The sequence below is a fragment of the Haplochromis burtoni genome, unplaced genomic scaffold, assembly GCF_018398535.1.
Source record: "Haplochromis burtoni strain Fernald_Lab_line unplaced genomic scaffold, NCSU_Asbu1 Contig_162, whole genome shotgun sequence".
Classification (NCBI taxonomy): domain Eukaryota; kingdom Metazoa; phylum Chordata; class Actinopteri; order Cichliformes; family Cichlidae; genus Haplochromis; species Haplochromis burtoni.
The window spans coordinates 1016729-1038761 of NW_024582523.1; the positions used below are offsets into that span (position 1 = coordinate 1016729).

Here is a 22033-nt window from a genome sequence, read left to right on the forward strand (position 1 = left end):
TCCGTGTCTTTTTTTTTTTTTTTTGGCCACATCCAAGCAGATTAGCTATTGAATAATGTAGGAAGGCAAAATGATTTTGCCTGCAAAATAATTTTGTTACCATGAAAAAAAAACTACTGCTGCATTGTACTCAATGTGTTTTGTTCTTGTTCCTGTGACATTTTAACAATCTGCAGTATCACAAGGTTTCTTTGACCAATAATAATTTAGGCATATTGGCCTGAAAGCATTATGTACAAATAAATAGTGTAAAAGTTCATAATGTGATGATATTTGCTACATAAAGAGTGTCACTGTTTTGAGCAGGCATTGCTGTTTTTTTTCCCAAACCTGTAGACCTCATACTTGACTATGAGTTTCAAGAAAATGACTTGGATGTGGTTAGATTAAGTGATGTTGTTTTGTTTGTTTGTTTTTTACCTTATCTCTCAATAGACTAACATTCCTTCATCCTGCTGCGTTTTAAATCATCCTTTTTAATCTCCATGCTTTTACATTAGCGTCTCCTTTCCGTTAACACAGCAGTCACGCCGTCTTTCTTGCCATCACCCTTCTTGTTCAAACTATGGCTTCTACTCGTGTCTTTCTGTTAACGAAATTCTAAATGTCAATTTATCGGTGGGTTGATATAACCGACTTAATGATCCATCAACATCACATTTATAACAGCTAATAAGTGAAATTTAAAAAAATAGGAAAAGACGAGAAAAACTCCCCCGAAACATTCTCTTGACAAGATGGTTATTTATGACAGATGGACAATGTGTATATCTCGCAGAGCAAACTAAGCAAGGAAGTCTGGATGGATGTTTACATTTGTTTAGGCGTGTAGACAAAATATTAACAAGATTAAGATCAGCTGGTGTACGTTCTGGACCAAATCTCTAACACTGACTGTAGGAGCAGACCTGGAAACACAAAATTTTAACTCGACATCAAAGAAAAAGTTATTGTAAGCAAGACAACCATTTGATATATTTCTGCTACTTCAAATGCTCAAATAAAATTCTACATGTTCAATTTAAAGTGGTAATGTACAGCTCCATCAGTCCTCCCTCACTCAAACCTCTTCTCATTCTATTTGAACCCTCTGCGGTAACCCTACCTCCCTATGGTATCAGAATATGTGATTTTTGGCTTTGTTTTGTCTTAACAATAGGCGAGGGTTACTTACCCTGATGTCATTGTCCTTGCTAAATAAATAAGAATTGCTTTTCAACTACTTTTAACTTTACTTTCTCATGCAGTCAGCATTTATTTTATCATAAGATAGTAAAAGAAATTCTTATTGAAAGCTTCTTAGTTATAAAACTTTCAGCAGGAATAGTCAAAGAATCAGGCAGGCATGTTTAAGTTTATCATGAATATTGAATCATAAATACAAAAAAGGTTTAGTTATCATTTCTCTCCAGGCTGCACAGCAGATCATTGAGCTGCAAGAAGCGGCCCAAATTAATGCAGGGCTTCAGACGGCTAACCTCGGCCGCAACACCAGCCTCCACGACATGAAGACTGTGGTGAAAACATGGAGGAACCGACTGCCTATTGTTTCGGACGACCTGTCGCACTGGAGCAGCATATTCATGTGGCGCCAACATCACTACCAAGGTATGACACGTGCTCTAACACAACTGCATCTAAATGCAAGACCATGATATACTGAAACATAAATTTAGCCATTGTACACGTGTTACAGGATGCCACACTCATGCAGACAAACTTTCACATTGCTGCTTTGGTGTCCACTACTTCCATGAAGGGCTCTTCTTTAAAAGGCCATGACGTGCAGAACCCCCTCAGGGTCTCAGTACCTTGCCAAATGTCAGCCCACTAAAGCACTCTCTCTTTCACTGCAGGACACCACACACACACACACACACACACACACACACACACACACACACACACTCAGACACACATGTTTACCTTGCTCAGTGCTCAGCTCTCTCCCGCAGTGACTTTGAAACCATTCAGAAAGGCAGCCACTGCAAAATGTGATGTCTCAAGCAACTTGAGCTTCAACTCTTACTGAGAGGCACTGAAATAATGATAGCGGTGGTTCTGCAGCACCATGCCAATAAAATCCACTTCATTTATACATGACAGCCTTCAAACTTAAAGTGAAATGGAATTTTCTTGATGAAATTCATCGCCATGGTTCATTTACTGTTCAATACGTTTAGTGTCCCCAGTGCCCTCCACTGCGTTATGACAGCAGAGCCTTTAGAGTGCTTGAAGTTCCCCACCCTTCAGACTGCCCTAAGCGCCCCTCTTTTAGGTTTCTTTATCAACTTTATCAATTGTGCAGGGGAAAAAAATGCTTCTTTGTCTTTTTGTCTGTCCACAGCCATTGTGACAGCATATGAGACAAACACACAACACGATCCCAACAACAACAACGCCATGTTGGGAGTTCATGCCTCAGCTTCTGCTATCATTCAGTACGGCAAGATAGCTCGCAAACAGGTACTGGTTCAAGCCGACAAACTGACTTCTATTAAAATGAATAAATGCAATCTGTAAAGATCAATGTCATGTTTAGCATCCATCTTTTAAAGAAAAATAATTGTAACCTATCGCACTTTTCCCCCCCCAGGGTTTGGTGAATGTGGCTCTGGACATTCTGAGTCGTATCCATACCATCCCCACAGTGCCCATTGTTGACTGTTTCCAGAAGATCAGGCAGCAGGTCAAGTGTTATCTACAGTTGGCAGGTGTCATGGGCAAGAATGAGTGCATGCAGGTGAGATACAAAGCTTCATGTGTTCTGCTTTCTGCTTCTATATCAAATTGAAGCGACTGCTACCTTCTGCATATATCATTTTCACCTTTCATGGAAGCATTTGACGCGTTAGTAATTTAAGTATTTGGGCTGATATCTGTCAGCAGTAGCTCGAGGCATAGTTAGAGGTACTTTGAGTGGGAGCTATAGAAAGAGCAATAAGTGTTTGGGGTGGCTCTAGGTGACAAGTTATAGCAGTGAGACTTATAAGAGAGTGTGTAACTCAGGAGCTTGCTCTTAAGCCCATGGAGTGCTCTGATTAATAGAAGTAGTTCAACACACCACAAGTCATTAAAAGTGCCAGTAGACACTCTTCTCTCCCTCTCTCCCTTTCTCTCTTCTATCTCATCTGTGGTTCTCTCTGTCTATTTCTCCTGCTACACATCGTTTGTCACAGGAGTACATAGGGGACACCTAATCAGAGGCTCACCGTAATGGAAGTTTAGTTCCCTTAACACCTCTACTCTTACTTCTTAATGAACAGTGAGCAGTTTGTTTGTTCTTCACCTGTGATTATGGCTTTGTCTAAAACACAACGTTGTGGCACTTCTTGAGAAATCTTCTGCCTAACGTAGATGAAAATTTACCTGCTGCAGTTTTGTTTGAAGTTAAACTTTTGTTGTTCTGGCGTCTGTCTGTCAGGGTTTAGAAGTGATAGAGTCAACCAACCTGAAGTACTTCACCAAGGAGATGACGGCCGAGTTCTACGCTCTAAAGGGGATGTTCTTGGCTCAAATCAACAAGTACGTTAACCAAATGTTTAGTCTTTGATGGCCTTTCATGCATTGTGCTTTTTTTTTTGCTTTTTTTTTTTTTTTTTTTTTTTTTTTTTTTTTTTTTTGTCAACATCCAAGTTTATATTTCTGGCGCTGCCTTCCCTTTATTCATCATCACATTGCCTTGAAACTGTGTCAGTGGTCCCTTGACACTGTGTGGGTGTTTCATCCTGCCAGTACATAGCAGTTATGTTTACTTGTCAATTCTTGCCTCAGAGTAATCCACCTCTAAAGCTCTGTTAGCAGGTAACCCGTGTGACATGGCTTAGATGAGATCTTTGCCATCAGGTGTCAGTAATTTGTTTCTCGCTGCAGGGTTTGCCTGTGGAGTGTACAACTGCTCTCTCCATGTATAGCTGGGCCTTGCACAGCCACAGCCACACTCTTTAACATTCCTTCCTCTTCAGCACCAGCTTTTTTTTTTCTTTCTTTCTTTCTTTTTTTTTTTGCCCGTCATTTTGTCATGACATGGCGTCCTGAGGGGTGAAAGACAAATTGAGGAAGGCTTATTAAATGTATATGCAGCTCAATAATTAACTCTAGGCAATTTACAGGAATCTCTGGGATCAGCAAAACTTGCCTCCACCTCAGCAGGGTTTATTGCAATCATTAAGTTTCCCCTGCACCAGGGGAGAATTAACAGCTGAGTGGGGGTGAGGGGTTCAGAGATTCTTATGTGTGTGCGTGTGCATGTGCAACCACATGTGCTAAGGATTTTGGGATCAGTCAATTAAACGGGTGTCAAATATTTGACAGTCTGTTGGGTGACTGTGCTCCTGTTGAGCCGGCTAGCAGAAAGCGTTAATGTACTTTAACACTCACAAAGCGACTGAGGAAACCCCATTAAGTATTACTGGAGGGTCTTCGGCTCTGACTCCCATAGCAATCAAGCTCCCGTTTTTTAATCACATGCCAAATGCCTTTTATAATAACACATTTTAATTGATTGGCTTGGGAGACATTTCACTGCAAGTAAGTGGCAGAGCTGTTTTGGAAGCACTCCTGAAATGGAGGTCCATTCACCAACTTCAGCTCAGTAAGACTTTTTCATTGACAGGCCTGTCTCCTTGTTTTGACTGCAGGGTAGTGCGTCTCGGGGTGCCGCTTGCATCTTATTTATTAATCAGAGACTGAAAGGTGTGTAAAAATTATTCAGACTGCGTGCCAACGGTTAGAAGCTTCTTGGCATGGTGAAAATAGCTGATGATTCAGAATATATTTCCCTGTCAGCATAAATGTTGCAGTCAAAACTCGGGTCGGTTGCCAGAGTCTACTTGTCTGTTTCATAGCCTGCTATTTAATAGTTTGTGTATTGAATCTTAAGTGTGTGATTGCTAGACCGCAATACCACAATAGAAGTTATCAATTATTTATCAAGATGGAGTGATGGATGGATAGATATGAAGTTATATCTGTACAGTTAGGTTTAAGATATATTACATAATACCATGAGACCAAATAGTTAATATAAGTGCAGACACAGATAAAATGTGGATTTTATTATACCCACACAAAAAAAAAGCCCCAAAGATGATATCAAGAGTCCGTCATCAAGAAAATAAGCTATTTTAAGAAATAAGTGGCCCCATAAGCAAAAGAGGTCACCTTAACAGAACTATGCTGAAAAAAAACAATTAACAAAACCATATCCAATAAACTGACCAAGTCAAATGACAAACAACTCCACCAAACTATCTTTTTTTTTTTTTTTTTTTTAAATGAAGAGACCAATTCTTTCTCATGTGAATACAGCAGATGGTTCTGTCCATTTGGCTGGCGTCTGCATTTAAACCTCTCTTAGCGCCCTATGTTGCTTAAGGAGCCACCGGGAAATTCAAGTCAATATAAACCAAATTTGAATGCTTCACGATTTTGAATTCAGAGTAAACACCAAATAATACCAAATTAAATAAATCAAACTAATTGTTTGCTTCACAACTTCAGTGACAGCAAAAAGAACTTAAATGTAGCAGCGATGTGGGAGCGTAAAGCCTTGGTTCAGTGTCTGGTTTATATGAAAGCGGAGTGTGGATGAATATTACGATTGTGTGCTTGTGGATACTGCAGCCACATAGTAAAACAAAACTGTTAATTCATACTGGGATGAATTTTTATTCTACAGTACCGTAAGGGAAAACGCTGAAGATTACAGTTGCTGAAAATCTGTGGTTTATTGATGTTTAGTTAATATTCCAAGATGTGATCAACATTTCTCGCACACTCCTTCTTTTTCCTTTTCTCTGGTTCGATCGCCTCCCACCGTTTCTCCCCTTACATGCTGCGCTCTTCAGCATCTCTACCTATTTCCTTTCCTTTTTTCCCTTCTGATTCACCTTTCACTCAATTTTATTTCCTTTCCCCCAGCTACCTCCCTTTTCTCACTTGCCCTTGACACTCATTAACAGTAATATACCCTTCACCCTCTAACACTTTTCCTTTCCCTTCTTTCTTGTTCTAGGTCAGAGGAGGCAAATAAGGCTTTTTCAGCAGCAGTACAGATGCATGACGTTCTGGTGAAAGCCTGGGCCATGTGGGGCGACTACCTAGAGAACATTTTCGTTAAAGATCGTCAGCTCCACTTGGGAGTCTCTGCCATCACCTGTTACCTCCATGCTTGCCGTCACCAAAATGAGAGCAAGTCCCGCAAGTACCTCGCAAAGGTGATAAGAGAAGTGGGATGCTGGGGAGGGATTTGTATGATCATCTTGGTTGGTAAAACTGCTGCTAAAAATGCTGATAATGGCAACATTTTTGTGGTTGCTTGTTTATCTCTTGATTTCAGTTGTCAATATTTTGTTTGCTTGATGATGAAACCAGCAACCTTCCTGCCTAAAGCCATGTTTTGTTTTTTTACAACAGGGAGTCACTTTTCATTCTCTAGTTTCCTGACCTCATCTACCCCATACATTATTGCTGCCAATGAGAAGAAAGCCATTCTTTTTTTCCACCTCTCAGGCTTAGCCATGGTTAAAAGTAGAGTAGTAATTTGATCGATTACAGTCTAGCAGCAGGGTAGGCAGCAGGGATGGGTTCCCACAGTAGATCGATGGTGGAGTGAAGGCCATCCTCTGACACTTGGGGTCAACAGACTAATGGCATCCCCTGACACTCCAATCTCATGACCCTCTACATGAATTGACCTTTCTCTAACAGTCTGACCGATTTCCCCCATACAGCAACTCTGCAGGCAGTGCCTAGGAGGTAAAGAGATGGAACCTCTTGCTAACAACCATCCTACCTTCTTAAATGGACACTAACTCATTCAGTGTAGCCTCTCGAAAAGTTGCCACAGCACAGAGCCACCTTGGTGTGTGTGTAGATCGGCTGTTACTATTGATTTCTGTTTAAATAATTTAATGCCAGCTTCACCTTCATATTAAATGGGGTTTTTTGTTTTGTTTTGTTTTTTTCTGATGACCCCACCCATAAGTATTGTACTGCCAAAGTGGGTTGGCAGCGCTTACTCCTGATGGATGAAGCGAGATGACCAGTCATTATCAGTAATTATGCACAATCTGTGTACTCAGAAACAGGAAGGGGGGTGGGGGGATAATGTCTTCATCATAATGCACACACACAAGCTTACCAGGGGAGGAGAGATCACCACCACATGGCTCAGCTTTGATCATACTGAGGATTGCCAAGATGCACTTGTATATTGCTCTGCACAGCAATCGCCTGGTTAGTGGTAGCAATGTTGCACCTTGCGATTTGGTGTTTTGCAGTAGGTAAATAATTGTGACTGTTATTATTGACCTTTATGTGACCTTTTTCACATTTGTCATTTCTTCTCTCTCTGCCTCTGTCCTTTCTCCCCAACTATCTTTGACTTTCATCCCACCTTCTAACACCTTTTTTTCCACCCGTAGGTCTTGTGGCTTCTCAGCTTTGACGACAAGAACACTCTGGCCGATGCTGTTGACAAGTACTGTATTGGAGTCCCACCCATCCAGTGGTTGGCATGGATACCACAGCTTCTGACTTGCCTGGTTGGATCAGAAGGAAAGCCTTTGCTTAACCTAATAAGTCAGGTGAGGCTTTTGCAAAACTCTATTTGTGCTTCAGTCAAAAATCTTTGTGGTCAGCTCTCAGTGGGTCTGGATGTTTGCTGCACCCATCAATCTTAGTATTGCTTGGCTCTCTGTATGCATTTGGGGCAGCACATCTGGCTTAGTGTGTAAGCGTCAGTCCTTATGCACGTCTTTCTAATCAAGATAAATTAACTGCATTCACGCCAAAGTAGTCTCTCTCCTGCTTTCTATTTACCAAATTAAGCATCCAGATTCTTTTAGTGTCCCCTTTTACAACAATTTATTGGCTTCCACTAGTCCCTGGTGAATTGGTTTTTAAATTATTTGTTCAAGAAATGATTATGAAGTTAATATTGAACGCATCCGCACTGCAGGAACAGAGCTAGTAATTAAACCAAGGACTAATTTGCTTTGCTTAATGGAGTATTATTTCTGCACAATTTGAAGAGGGTGATCTTCAAAGAGTAGTCTGCTATAACAAACAGCCATCCTCTCAACAGAGCTGGAATGTTGTATGGAGGATGTGAGGGAAACTGTGAAGGAGGATAAAAAGACGAGAGTGAAAAGGCGAGGTTTTAAAGTGACTTTGATAAAGTTAAAAAGTGTCACACATTGGATAGCTGAATAAAAAAACATACTTAGAGGTTAGAAGGAAAATATAATACAAAATGTATATAAACCCAAATCCAAGCATTTTATTAGAATTTAAATTGGCCTACATTGACAGGCCCCCTCTAGCCTTTGGGCACGTGTGTAGTAGCATCATAATCACCATGTGAGTGTGAAGAAATGAAGATTACTTTACTTTAGCAGTCTTTCTTACTTTTTTAGTATGCAGATTAAAAGGAAACATGTCACTGATGGCTGGTTGTTAAGCCCATTAAGAAATAGCATTTATGAAAGTCAGCCGTTAACCCTGTAAGACCCAACCCATCAAAAAATAGCCAGAAAATTCAGATTTTTGGGGAACTGAGATGTTTATTAACCCTTATGACAAAATCCACAAAAATGTTTTTACTATATCATGTTGTGTATAATATATTTTTTTATTATATCTTTATTAAAAATTTTTATCGCATTTGATACATTGGGTGTTTTTGGCAACTTCTTGTTAACAACAATGTTAATTTTAGACAAACAAAAAACGGTTTTGTCCATAACATTTTGAAATTATGGCAAGTATTGATCATGTTGATGAAATAGAGTTCTCAGAAACCCATGTATCAATTGTGATACATATTATACAGTTAAATATAGGCCCAACTGTAGAAACGTGCTCCATTATTTTCATTTGCTTTAGTGTCTGTGGAGGTTCTTTGTTTTTTTTTATTTTTAAAGATGATTCTCATCCAAGAGGCTTCTTCAGTTCTAGAACAACTGATGGAAATCCCAAGTATTTAAACTCTCATTTTCCTGTTTTGGTTTTTGGAGATCTTTTTAAAATATATTAGACCATGACACATGACTGATAAAAAGCTTAGCTTTAATCTCTCAGTTAACCCGAATCACTTCTGTACGTATATAAAATGGATGTCCGTCTGTGACTATACAAATTCTCCTTCCACAGAGACTCACGTCTTCCTTTTGGTCCGCCTTTTCATGCTATTATGACTGAAGTGTAAAAGGTTGACACCCGTTTCTTCTCTGCCTTTTTTGTGTAAAGAACAAACCACATTTTAATGCATGGCATTCTTTATCCCTCTCGCCTGACTGAATTATTTAGAGTTTCTCTGTGGCGGCGGGATGTTTAAAAAAACGTATGTTGAAATATTGATGAAGGTGAGGAGAAGAGCGCCTGGGGGCAGGCGGGAAGATGAATCAGAAGTTAGCAGAGAATCTCAGCACCCCTTCCCACACATGCTCCCTCCCTCGTTGCCTGCACCGTGTCTGCCGTGCTCCCTCTTCCCCTTAGCTCACCTCAGCCGTGCCAAATTATGACATTTCTTATCTTCCCATTAGTGCGGTGATCTCTGGTTCCTCCTCTTCCTCTTTGCCTTCCTTCCTCTTTCATCTTTAATACAGCTGTTAGCTGACACTTAGCACTCCCTCTTCCACTTGCTCTTGACATCTCACTTGTCAGCTCCATATTGTACTTTTCATTGCAAGTCATTTTCTCTGTTTTAGGGACACTGAAAAAGAAAAATGTGAAAACAGGATATTTACTCTTTGTACAACATATAAAATTAGTAAATATTAGTGGGAATACTAATGTTCCTAGATATGTATAGTGTATGTAGTTCCCATGTATGTGTTTTGTTTAAGAGCAAGGGTCACATTAAGTTGAGGAAGTGGAGAGTTTTTCCTAATTAAATAATCATTTGTTTGCCTTTATGACTTTATGAGACGTCTGAGATGTCTAGGCTTCAACCCAAAGCGGCCACAGCCTTTCACTACCTTGTTATTCCTGTCTCTCTCTCTTCCCCACCTTCGGGCCAGTGTAGAGTTATATTCCTTTTGGGAGCCACGTCTCTTGAAGATTTTCAGACCAGCTGAGATCTGGAACGGTTCTTTTGGTAACCTAAGGAAGATGTACAAGTGTGTGTTACATAGCCACAGGCTAATCCGTTTTCAACTTGAACTCAGTTTTATGTAATCATGATTTGTACAATCTGAGAATCTTTCTAAAGACAGCTAGATGTCACAGGAATGTGGGTCAAGCTAAAGAAAGCGTAGAGGTTCCAAAATCCATTTATCCTCAGTCTTCTAGTCGTCTTCTGTCTCACTACTGTCTCACTACTGTAGCCCTCTCTCTGTAACCACTGATCCTCGGCCCACCGTTAGCCACATTGAGCTTAGTTTTGTTGGATTTTTGGATTGATTCTTTTCTGCCCTGCAGGCAGCTACACTGTACTTTTAAAACAATTCTCCAATTTGGCTGTATTTGAAATGTTCAGCAAAACTGTGGCTAGGCTTGTTTTACTTTGGCATACAGTTTTTAATACTGTAAAAAAATTTAGTGAGGTTTGTCACAACTCATGTTCTGCCTTGAAGCGCTCACTTTGTGCTGTGACAGGGAGTATGTGTCATATATCAGTGTCAAGTTTACGGTGCTCATCCAAAGAGAGATTCCTTTACATTGCAATTTGCACGGGTTGTCATTCATTCTGGTGTTATTTGGTGAAATGTGACTTGAATTCAGACTGTAGCCACGGGAAAATGTGTGGATGGATGTTTGGTCAGAGGTTTTACTGCATGTTCAAGACTTTTAGGGTTTAAACAGTGTGAATCGAAACAAACACTTTTCATATCACTATCTGAGCTTTCAGATGCTGTTTGCACATTCACACCGCAGTCCTGAACTTTTCCAGACATCACCCAGCAGAGGTGCATGTGACCGCGCAAGTGTCCAACCTGCCAGCTTGTTAGTACAACGTCTGTGCGATGTCAGATGATTCCTGTGTACAGTTAAAGGTTCAGTGCATTAACTGCAAGTGAGTGGACAATGTATGTGTTACCTCCTCCCTGAGAAAGGGCAACTGTGACAAAATAAGATTCTTTAGTTGAAGACTCACCTGAATCTTCTGTCACAAGTTAATGCGAACTGTATTTGCAAACTACAGACTGAAGGAAAGTCTGAACTCTTTACCCCTGCAGTAAGGGCACCTGGTGGCTTTGTTATTGTGTTTTGCTGGCATGGTTTGGGTCTTGTTGTCAAAGTAAATCAATACAGAGCTGTTCTGAGTGATCGCCTTTATCCTAAGATAAAATATTCCTATGCTGGTGGGAGTACGGTCACCCATCCATAGGGTATGAGGGGTCACTGAATGCTTTCTTACACCCTATTTAACACCTTTGGTGTTTTTTTTCTCTTTTGTTTGTTTGTTTGCTTTTTTAAGCTTCTCAGACAGTATTCCCTACCACTATTATTAAAACACCAAATGAGGGAAATGTCTTCTTAAGAAAATCAGTGTGACCAACTTTAAAAGCTAACTGAAGCTCAGTCACATTGGTACATCGTAAGCTTTCACAAACACTGACTTGTTTCCCCCCCCCCCAATAATTTGTCATCTGTCATGCGTATTCTCTCTCCAATGTATCCTGATAACATGGTGGATGTTCATATTAAAGATGGGCAGTGTCAAATTATGATGCCAGCACCTAGAATATGGTCATCTCAGTTATGTTAGATGACCAAATTATAGTCCCACTGACCTGCTGTTAAAAGCTTCTGTTTACAAGGGGCAGCCACTTAAAATAAAGTTGTCTTAAAGGGGGAGGGGCAAGGGGACTAAAACAGCTTGTTTGGGACAGAAGATGAACTGCAGGACTGCCCCAAGGCCCAGTAGAAGATTATAATGGGTTATTTTGAATTATGAATAATGTAAAGCTACGTTAAACAGCCAATCATGTAGTTTCATTATAAATGGAAGAATATAAGAAAACTATAACATCAAGAAGAATTTATTCCACATATCAATAGTTTGAGTTCACTGATTGTTTTGTTTTTTTAAAAACACAATACTTTGATGGTAGAATGGATGACTTAGTGGCTTAGTACAGATACATAAAAGACGACCATTAAATTCACCTGGTGTATTACTTATCAAAGGATTTGCACCCCCAGTAACTTAAAGGTAAATTTGCTGTGCGTTTAAAACTCATAGCCTCTTATGTCCCAACTTTGACCATTAACTCTTCTAGTGGTGTCGGTGACTTTTCTTGGAAGTCTTGAAGGCAGTTTCATCATCAGTCACATTGAGTTTTGTAGCTCAGCCATGACATGTTTTTAACTCCCCTAACTCCACTGACTCAAAGCTTCAAACACCCCCTCTGTAAGAGTACAGGTCTTTGGCAGTATCTGTATGATCTCTCTCTTTCACTCTCTCACCCTGACACATATAGGCATACAGTATCTCTCTGTCCCTCTCTCACTGTCTCTCTTTCTATCGCTTCCCTCTTTACCTCTATCCACACCCCTCTCTCTCCTTTGCAGTCCTTAGGGGGAGTCTTTGAAATGTAATCTGTGACCCTCTTTTATCTGCTAGGTGGGACGAGTGTACCCCCAGGCTGTCTACTTCCCCATCCGCACCCTTTACCTGACTCTCAAGATCGAGCAGAGGGAACGCTACAAAAGCGGTAAGTAAACAGTGCCTGTAGTGTGTTGCCTGATTTAGCACACTTTGAACAATAAAAGGTGGGGTTTTTTTGTTTGTTTGTCCGGTTTGTTGTTGTTGTTGTTTTTTTTGTTTTTTTTTAACAAGTCCTTATCTATTAATAATTTATCAGGACAGTGTTGAATTGGCCTCATCTTGTGTTTTCCCCACTTTTTTTGATTTTCTGCATTCTTCTAATCCATCAATTCTCCACTGCTTTCTCCTCTTTTCCACTCTTTTCTCCCAGATTCATCTGGACAGCAGCAGCCCAGTTCAATTGGGGCCCAGCCTCACTCAGGGGCCTCAGACCCAGGGCCAATCAGGGCCACTGCCCCGATGTGGCGCTGCAGCCGTATAATGCACATGCAGCGGGAGCTACACCCCACACTGCTTTCCTCCCTGGAGGGCATCGTAGACCAGATGGTGTGGTTCAGAGAGAACTGGCATGAAGAGGTGAGGGAAAAATAGTAATAAAAGGTGCAGAACAGATTTTGCTGCAGCAGAAGATCAGAAGGCGAGAAAATATTACAGCTGCCATTGAGAATTTTCATGTATGACAGTTTGAACATTTTCTGTATATAAGGGTCATGTGAAACTCTAAAGCTAAGCATGTATGCATCACATAATGAGGTGCGTCTGTCCAAACTGAACTTGATGCACTTTTAAATAGTTCTAGCCTTGCTAAGCAGCTTCCACACACAGCAGCTATTCTGTGCTGTAGGGGAAGTCTGGCAGACGGTGATGCAGTAAGAGGGGAGAAGACAAGTGATGGATGGGTGCTGTGAGCGTGTAGGATGGGGCGAGGGATTTAGGGTTGGAAGTTTGATGCTATGAGTGTGTATCTGTGTGATTACCTGTGATGATCAGGGGCACTGGGCAGCAGCTGCAGGCTCTATGCATCATTCCACTGGGCAAGCAGGGAAAACATAGTCATTGCCTTCCTTCTTTCCCTCAATTTGGTCACATTGCTGCATCTTTTTTTTCCTGAGGAAATGACTTATGTCTAAGTCTGTAAGAAGGACAGGATGTCTCTAATAATTCCCATATCATTACAGCATTTCTTTATTCTCTTTTCTTCCTTCTTCTCTCTACAGGTTTTAAGGCAGCTTCAGCAGGGCCTGGCAAAATGTTACTCAGTGGCCTTTGAAAAGAGTGGTGCAGTGTCTGATGCCAAGATCACACCCCACACACTCAACTTTGTCAAGAAGCTCGTTAGCACCTTTGGAGTCGGCTTGGAGAACGTTTCCAATGTTTCCAACATGTTCTCCAGCGCTGCCTCTGAGTCACTGGCCCGCCGGGCCCAAGCCACAGCCCAGGATCCTGTTTTCCAAAAGATGAAGGGACAGTTCACAACAGGTTGGTTGGCTTTTATAAATACTGTCAAATAGAGCTATACAAAAAGGCAAAACACTGAAGAAGTTTTTGTTTGAGGTTGTTTCTCCATGTTTACATTCAGTTTCAGTTTTCAAGCTTCGTCAGAGCCATTGAGTGAATATGAAAAGACGTAAAATGCGTGTGTGTGTGGGGGGGGGGCTGTTTTGTGAGAGTATGACAAGGTGTGACAAGTGGCCACGTAGTGAAACCAACAACACCTCCTAGCTCTCCTCACTGAAGCCCCTCACCAGACACTAGCCGCCCTTCAGCAAACAAAAGCAGCACTTGTGCCACTGTACGTCTATACTCATTTAAATGATAAGTCAGGTGTATGGCTGGCTTTTGTAACAGTATATTGAACCGGTCACATTATATCTACACAGACACTCGTGCAGCTCATATCTGTGCTAGAGCAGGCTGCCGCTGTCGCTCGGAGCAGCTGGAGCACTGGCTCTCTACAATGTAATTAAAGTTTCCAACTAGATGATTGGATTTTAGGGAGGGATTGGGGCTGGTGACTGGTCAGAGAGGTGTTTGCATGTGTGTCTGTCTGTGCCTTTATTACACTGCGTGTACACACGCCCACGCCGGGTTTGATTATACACAAGGCAGCAGCATTTCTATTCTAAGCTTGTGCAGCATTGCGGTGATGATATCAACAACTCGTCAAAGTTTGATGACGTAAAGCAGAAGACTTGTTTTCCTCCTGCTCTTTTGGAAGCTGCAAAACATTTCAAGTTCTCTCTGGTTTCATTGGGGGTTTTCAAAAGTCTGTAAAGCCCTCTATCAACTTATTGAAATACCCTGTAATGAACAACTTTATTTCTTTCGAGGGTTTTATATGAGGGTGAAGCCGGTTTTCAGTTCAGGTTTTACAGTTGAGTAAAATTTCTTTCCATAAAATTGTGTTGGTTAAACGAGGCATTTTACTGAAATGTAAATGTTTCATAAGTAGTCAGGTGCTTTGTTGTTGAAACTTGTACTGGCTGTATTGTTGTTGTTCTTGTTGAGCATTGTTTACCAGGTGTCTGCTGTGCCAAAACTAAATCTAGCTCACACAGTATTGGCACAAGTAGGTGAATTAAAAAGTCTGCTTTCTCTTCTGCTGCTGTAGCATAATGATAAAACATTTTTCCTGATATATAGTGGTTGGCATTTTTGTTCTTGTTATAGAAAACTTACAGAGGAATAGATTTGGTTGTGAATTACTAACATAAATAACTACTGTCAGTGTGGATTCACTAAAGTCCTCTGATACAGCAGCAATGAAAAGAATTTACTGAATTTGTCCAGTTGCGTCTTTTTTTTTGTTTTTATCTTTTGTTTTTTTTGTCTGTATTTTGTTTTACTTGATGGCAGACCTCCAGTTACATGCACATTAATGTCAAATAGAATGCCATAATTGAGATGGCCCATTAACAGCTGAATTCTAGACAGCATGTAGTTTATTTCTTATAATTCCCTATTTTTTTATATCCTGGAGCCTTGGAAAATTCGTTCTACTTTCCTGATGTTTTCTCTGAAGTGCTTAGACATGGACACTAATGGCTTGAATGAGACTCTGCAACAAGAGGAAGTCTCTGATCTTTTCCCAGTTATGGATTAACACATTTAAAAAGACGAATTCCTGTCATGCACTGTGTATGCTTATAAGGCAGTAAATGAAACCTGTGGTCAGTTTTTGGCCTGCGTGTTCAGATTCATGTGAAAGCTGTGGAATGCAGCGAGGCAGGTGCTGTTTTATTTTAGCCAAGACCCCCTCTGAGACGTTACCTCAAAACAATCATTCTCCTGTTTTTTTGGAAGCCACGTGTCTGTTTTCCCGTGTTACATAAGGGAGTTGAACCACAGTTCAAACATGGACCATCTGCAAGACCCCTCCAGGTTTCAGTGTTCACATAAACCTTTGTGTTTTCTTCTGCTTTCTTTCTGAATTGCATCCACAGTAAACTCGCGCCTCCTTTTATTTATTGCATTTCCAAACAACTCCTCCTGCCTGCTCTTTAGTCTCATCTGCTATTCCCGTTTAACTAGTACTGAGCCTGGCCAGTGCGGCTAATGTGTTTGGCCCTGAGACGGAGGACCAGGAGAGCGAGTGCATGAAAAGCAGCTGGGGGAAAATGTCTTCTTACTAAAACAGAATAAGAAGTAGTAATGCAGGTTAACCAGACCTGATGAACATAGAAAATGACCGAGATTAATACGCATGATGGAAGAAGAGAGAGGAGAAAACTAATGTGAAGTCGGTGAGAAACCATGAAGACAGGTGTGGTGGCTTTGGCGGGTAAAAGCTCGGGAGCTGTGTACAGACTGATTGAATGAACAACACAAACAAGACAGAGCTCAGACTCAGAATGAGCACTTTGATGATGAATCTTACCAGATGTTACGGCGCCAGCTGTGCTCACGCAGCTAGGCGTCACCAGGGCTTCTGCCTCGCAGGGTGCCTGCCGACCGTCACTAGACAGCTGTCCCCACGGCTACGCGGGAGCAGGGCCGACAGAGACCGAAACCACCCAAGCCCTCCAGAGTGGAACAAACAGGGTTTATGGAACTGCAGAGCAGCCAAGCTCCCATTCCCTGCACCACGTTAGTGGCTCACTCGCGTTCACAGGGTTTGTGGGCCGGAAAATATGGGTTTATGTGTGCACATATAACATTTGGCAGCAGGGAGGCATTCAAATCCAATTACGAAGAATGCTATTTGCATGAGTTACTGTTTTAGCAGTGGATCTTTTCCAGAGACCTTTGTTAGAAAAGGTTTTTTGTTTTGTTTTTTAATATATTTAAAACAAAAACACACACATTTCCTGGATTTTGAATTTTTTTGCCTCTTCTTTAGACTTAAAGAGTTAAATCTAAGTGTTATGATTAAATCGAACAGTTTGGCTTAGCACCTGTGTAACTTTATATAGTCTTTAGTGAGAAGTCTTAAGTGTAAACATACTGCATGTTGGTGACCTCTGAAACCTTTAAAACTTTAGCTCACCAGTCTGCCATAAGAAAGCAGAATTTACTCGCTACAGAAAAGTCAACCAGGCACAAGCCAGGGCCAGGACAGTACATGAAGAAATGATGGTTCTGTATAGAAAGGTGGCCCACCTCCAGCTCCACAATCTATAACCTGGCTTCAGCAGAGTAGACCATCTGCCACAGCCAGGTAAGGCAGAATAGCAGCACTGACTTCTACACACAGGTCAGAGAACAGCCTGGCTACTTTCCACACTGCACTCTTTTTCTCAGCATCCTATTCCCCACCAAGCAGGGGTCAAATATAAGTTCAGGGGGACTGAAAATAATTCCCTTATCCACTCACTTTCAGTATTGCACCCGGTACAGAGCAAACGTTATTTCTCAGCAACAGACTCTACTTACATTGTCGGCACACATCTGAGGAGCAGGATTTAAATACAAAAGGAGGGAATATGTCCACTCTTAAAATTGGTGTAATCACAGTTTGTACAACTTGTATCTTGTTTGCCTTTTAATGACGGCCTGCAAATGACACTAAATATTTCCGATTTGGATCTTAGTCAAAATGAGTAATGCGTTGATTTTTTTATCGATAGTCTCGTTCGTATAGTCTCTGTTCACACATTGAGTCCTAAACATAATGCAGATGACTACCACATTGAAGCAGTTAAATTTTTATAATGAAAGGTGAGATGTTAATCTCTGATTCTATCAGGAAAAGTATTAGATGGCTCATGTATGATAACATGTTAAACGCTAAGCTTTTTCATTCATTTTTTTTAAATGAATTGTGACGGTTCTCCAGTTTTAAACAGAGGGAATGTTTTATATTTGATGAAGATGGAATGAAATTACTGTATTTCCTCATGGCTTTGAAACAGTGGCGTGTGCCTCACCTTTTCTATTTGTAAGCATTATACACTTTTATGGTGCTGAATTGTTGTCGGGCTGCAATTTTCACAGGACTGTTTCAATTTTACCTCTCCTATCAAGGCAGGTGAATTGCAGGCGGACAGATAGCGAAATAGGGCCACTCCGAAAAGAACATTGGCTGTTTTAAAGGGCTTATTTAAAGTATTAGGAGGTCTCACTCTGGGAGAGATTGAACGGGTTTGAAATGGCAAGGCCTTGCAGTTTCATGGATTCATTATAACAGGCGGCACAACAGGGTGTACTGAAATAGGAGAGGTAGTCGAGTGCACATCTGTGTGTGTGTATGTGTGTGTTCGTGTTTCAGAATTGTCCTAGGGGCTTTACTCTAAAATGGAAAACCTGTTTGGCTCACTTCCCCTCCTTCCGTTGTTATTGCTGCAGCTCATCTCAATATGTTATGTGCAATATGAGTTGTGACTTGAAACAGGAATTTAATACTTCAAGACTCTCATTTTTATGGCACTAATTTAATCAGCTCCTGGCCTCCGACAGGGAGTTTTAAGTCAATAGAGCAAACAGTTCTCCTTGTGCTGCCATGAATAACTTATCTGTGACGTTCCCTTAAGCAAGGCACTGCTGGAGTGGAGTGGGCAACAGTGCAACATAATATTTAAAAAGGCCGTTTCCCAGATGTAAATGTGTGTTACCGCTGCCTTGCCGTAGGCCATAAGAGTAAAACAAGGTGTTTTTAGTTACTGGATTAGAACAACACCCAGATCTTACTGCAATTAATCTTAATATGTGGTTTCAAAGAGACCTTGCAAACACTGAAATGTCATTTGATGTATAAGCTTTGAAATATATTTTCTTTTTTTATTCTTAGTTATGTTTTACGTTGCTTTGAGTAGGAACATCCTCAGAGCGCAGATTGGTCTCTAGTTTCTAGCTTTAGCGAACTTTTAAAAATGATTTTACATTTTTTGTATATAGGTGGTTAAAGGTCACACACACGGAAACTGCTCAGTTTTACAGTCTTGTCCTGCTGGTGATGTAAAGCAGGTCCACTGGAACACTTAAGGGATTAATGTCTTGCCGAAGGGGGAATTTGAGGGTAGTTCATTTAGGAGGAACAACTGTAACATACTCCTTTTTCCCCATGCACACATGCAGATTATATCGGACCACTTTCAGAGGTTGCATGTGGTTTTATACAGTTATACAGTTAACATCAAACTGTCAAAGGACCTGTTGTTTAAAAGCTGCTTTCACTACAAGTCAAGGTTTTTTTCTGTTGTTTTGTTTGTTTTTGTTTTTTTATGAATGGGTAAAGGAAATAACTATTCTCCATCCTTACAGACTTTGACTTCAGTGTGCCAGGCTCCATGAAGCTTCACAATCTCATCTCCAAGCTAAAGAAGTGGATCAAGATTTTGGAGGCGAAAACCAAACAGCTGCCCAAGTTCTTCCTCATTGAGGAGAAGTGTCGCTTCCTCAGCAATTTCTCTGCACAGACAGCTGAAGTTGAGATTCCGGGCGAATTCCTAATGCCCAAACCCACACACTACTACATCAAGATTGCAAGGTACATCATTATTCTACAGGAGTGCAGCGGGGCTAATAAGCACATGTGGAATTTGCTGTAGTCATGGTTGGTACTTAGTAAATTATTTAAGTGGCTAACGATTGTCAGATTGACCTGTTTTTACTGGAGCTTTTCCCCCGGGGATTTTATCCTGATCTTAAAGCCTTTCATTTTAAATTCTGGCTTCCACATGTACTCCAGTGCCATTCTTGTATCGCAGTTGTTGCTACCCTTCCTCTCTCCCACACTGTTTAATGCTCTGATTCTGTTCCTCTGAAACGCTGTACAGATTCATGCCCAGAGTGGAAATTGTTCAGAAACACAATACCGCGGCACGCCGTCTCTACATCCGCGGCCACAATGGAAAGATCTATCCCTACCTGGTGATGAATGATGCCTGCTTGACTGAGTCACGTCGAGAGGAAAGAGTCCTGCAGCTTCTCCGGCTCCTAAACCCTTGTCTTGAGAAGAGAAAGGAGACCACCAAGAGGCACCTCTTCTTTACTGGTATGACTAAAATGAGGCATGGGCGCATTTTAGGAATAGAAAGGGGATGATTTTGTTTAGAGATTTGCTGATTGTGAAATTGTGGCTCAATACTGATGTTTAAAATAGTATTTTGGCTGGTAACTAATCCCAATAATTTTTCCTGTTAGTTGTTATTTTCCTCCTTAGTGCCAGGAAAACAAAGACATCTTCAATATTAAAATAAGTGGCCTTCATATAAATACTATGAAAACAGAGACATAAAAACATGTAATCTTATGTCTTGTCAGTATATCATTATCAGTCAACATGGCCAATATTGGAAAATACTGCTTTTTAACCAATTTCTTCGAGTATCTTTATGTGAGGAGATTACATAAGAGGTTTGCCTCTCTGCAGATGTTTGTTTTACACATTTATTTGCTCATTGGTGTCTTTAAGGGGAAATCTGCACACAACATTAAACAGCCCAAACCAACCCAGTTCCTTCAAACATGAATTGCTGGTATTGATTTGATTTGAGGTGTCACTGCATGTAAATGGTTGGACTGCTTCTACTGTGTGACCTGTGCACAGCCTTTTACCTTCTTTGACCCTGCTTGGTGTTGACTGAAGGCACGCCTTCAGTGTTGTTTTTCCCAAACTCCAGAGTATTTTAGCTGCAGGTTTAAGGTTTCCAATGGTAACTCGGAGTTTATCTAGCAAGCGGAGACAAATATTTACAGTTTCTGCGTCACTCATGTGGCTGTGTTCCCATCACTGCCTCCCACTTATTTTTCTCTCTTGTGCTTCTTTCTATTTTACTTCCTTCCTCTGCTCTCCTTTGCCTGTTTTCCACCTTTTTTTCCTTCATCCTTCTTCCATCTCTTCAGTGCCCCGAGTGGTGGCAGTGTCGCCTCAGATGCGGCTAGTTGAGGACAATCCTTCATCTCTGTCACTGGTAGAAATCTACAAGCAGCGCTGTGCCAAGAAGGGCATCGAACATGACAACCCTATCTCCCGGTACTACGATCGCCTGGCCACTGTGCAGGCTAGAGGCACACAAGCTAGCCACCAGGTAACTGTGTTGTGGTACTGTTCTGCATTAACATGCATCCAGAGTGTCTGATTTGAAATTTCACATCACACTTGAGCTAAACTTAACTTTTAATCATCTAAGGGGAAAATTGTTTTCAGCTCTGTGGGTATTTTTAAATAATTGATATTAAATGATTAATGTAGCATAAGAAATGCACTAATTTCTCAGCCTGAAAAGAAACCCTCAAACCCCAAGTTAATTTGAAAATCTGCAATTGTTGAGATTTCAGTTTTCCCTGGATGGGGAGGATTTTCTCTAAAAAGTGATGAAATAAAGTGAAAAGAACAAATTGATTTTGCAAGCTGTTATGTCATCTAATTGCAAAAATATTAGATTGTTAGCTCTTGGGTTCAGCCTGACTCTCTCCTACACCTGCTGAGCTTAATGCACACTTAAAACGCAGGCAGATCTATAGGGGAGCATGCCTATAACGTTGAAGATAAAGGTGGGGTTAGGCTGCATGCTGACCCTTGTGTTATCTAGAGAGAACTGAATTCATGTCTGATGCACTGAGAGAGCATGGATCCCCCCTACACGCTTAGCTGAGGCTAAAGTAATCAATAGAGCTGTCTTCAAGGAAAGCAATTTTAATCAACCTATTATAGGGGTTCAAATGGGGAACTAAAGAGGGCAGCTAATATTACGTGAAGGTCTCACAATGGAGCCGGTTGTTTCTGTGAGTAATTTAAGGCATGCAGCATTCATGAAATGCCGTATCACAAAATGCTAGCCTATGGTCTTCCCTCAAAACCACTGTGACTTTATGAAATAGCTGCCAAATACACTTTGAGAAGGCTTTACAGTTTTAAGCCAAGACCTGAAGCAATGATAAAGTAATCACCACAGACCGACTGCAACAGTATGGTTTGTGATCCTGATTGAGCTGTGCACAAGTTGAGCCACTCACTGGCCATCCCCTCTCAGCTAAGGGAGGAAAAATGATGACAGGTTAGCCGAGCAAGCTAGCCTCCGTTTGGGTTGTTAG

General features: G+C 41.0%; 1 protein-coding gene across 3 annotated transcripts in view; it reads left to right on the forward strand.

Annotated features, from left to right (window-relative positions):
* The window catches only part of LOC102300734 (transformation/transcription domain-associated protein), an 80108-nt gene that overhangs the window by 51766 nt on the left and 6309 nt on the right, over positions 1 to 22033 (forward strand). For all 3 annotated transcript variants that reach the window (XM_042225176.1, XM_042225175.1, XM_042225177.1), the window contains 12 exons: positions 1413 to 1608; positions 2348 to 2466; positions 2597 to 2743; positions 3425 to 3525; positions 6017 to 6218; positions 7428 to 7589; positions 12575 to 12665; positions 12930 to 13135; positions 13777 to 14038; positions 19259 to 19484; positions 19774 to 19991; positions 20843 to 21027. In XM_042225176.1, coding sequence (XP_042081110.1) covers positions 1413 to 1608; positions 2348 to 2466; positions 2597 to 2743; positions 3425 to 3525; positions 6017 to 6218; positions 7428 to 7589; positions 12575 to 12665; positions 12930 to 13135; positions 13777 to 14038; positions 19259 to 19484; positions 19774 to 19991; positions 20843 to 21027 — 2115 coding nt within the window. The remainder of the gene's footprint in view (positions 1 to 1412; positions 1609 to 2347; positions 2467 to 2596; positions 2744 to 3424; positions 3526 to 6016; positions 6219 to 7427; positions 7590 to 12574; positions 12666 to 12929; positions 13136 to 13776; positions 14039 to 19258; positions 19485 to 19773; positions 19992 to 20842; positions 21028 to 22033) is intronic.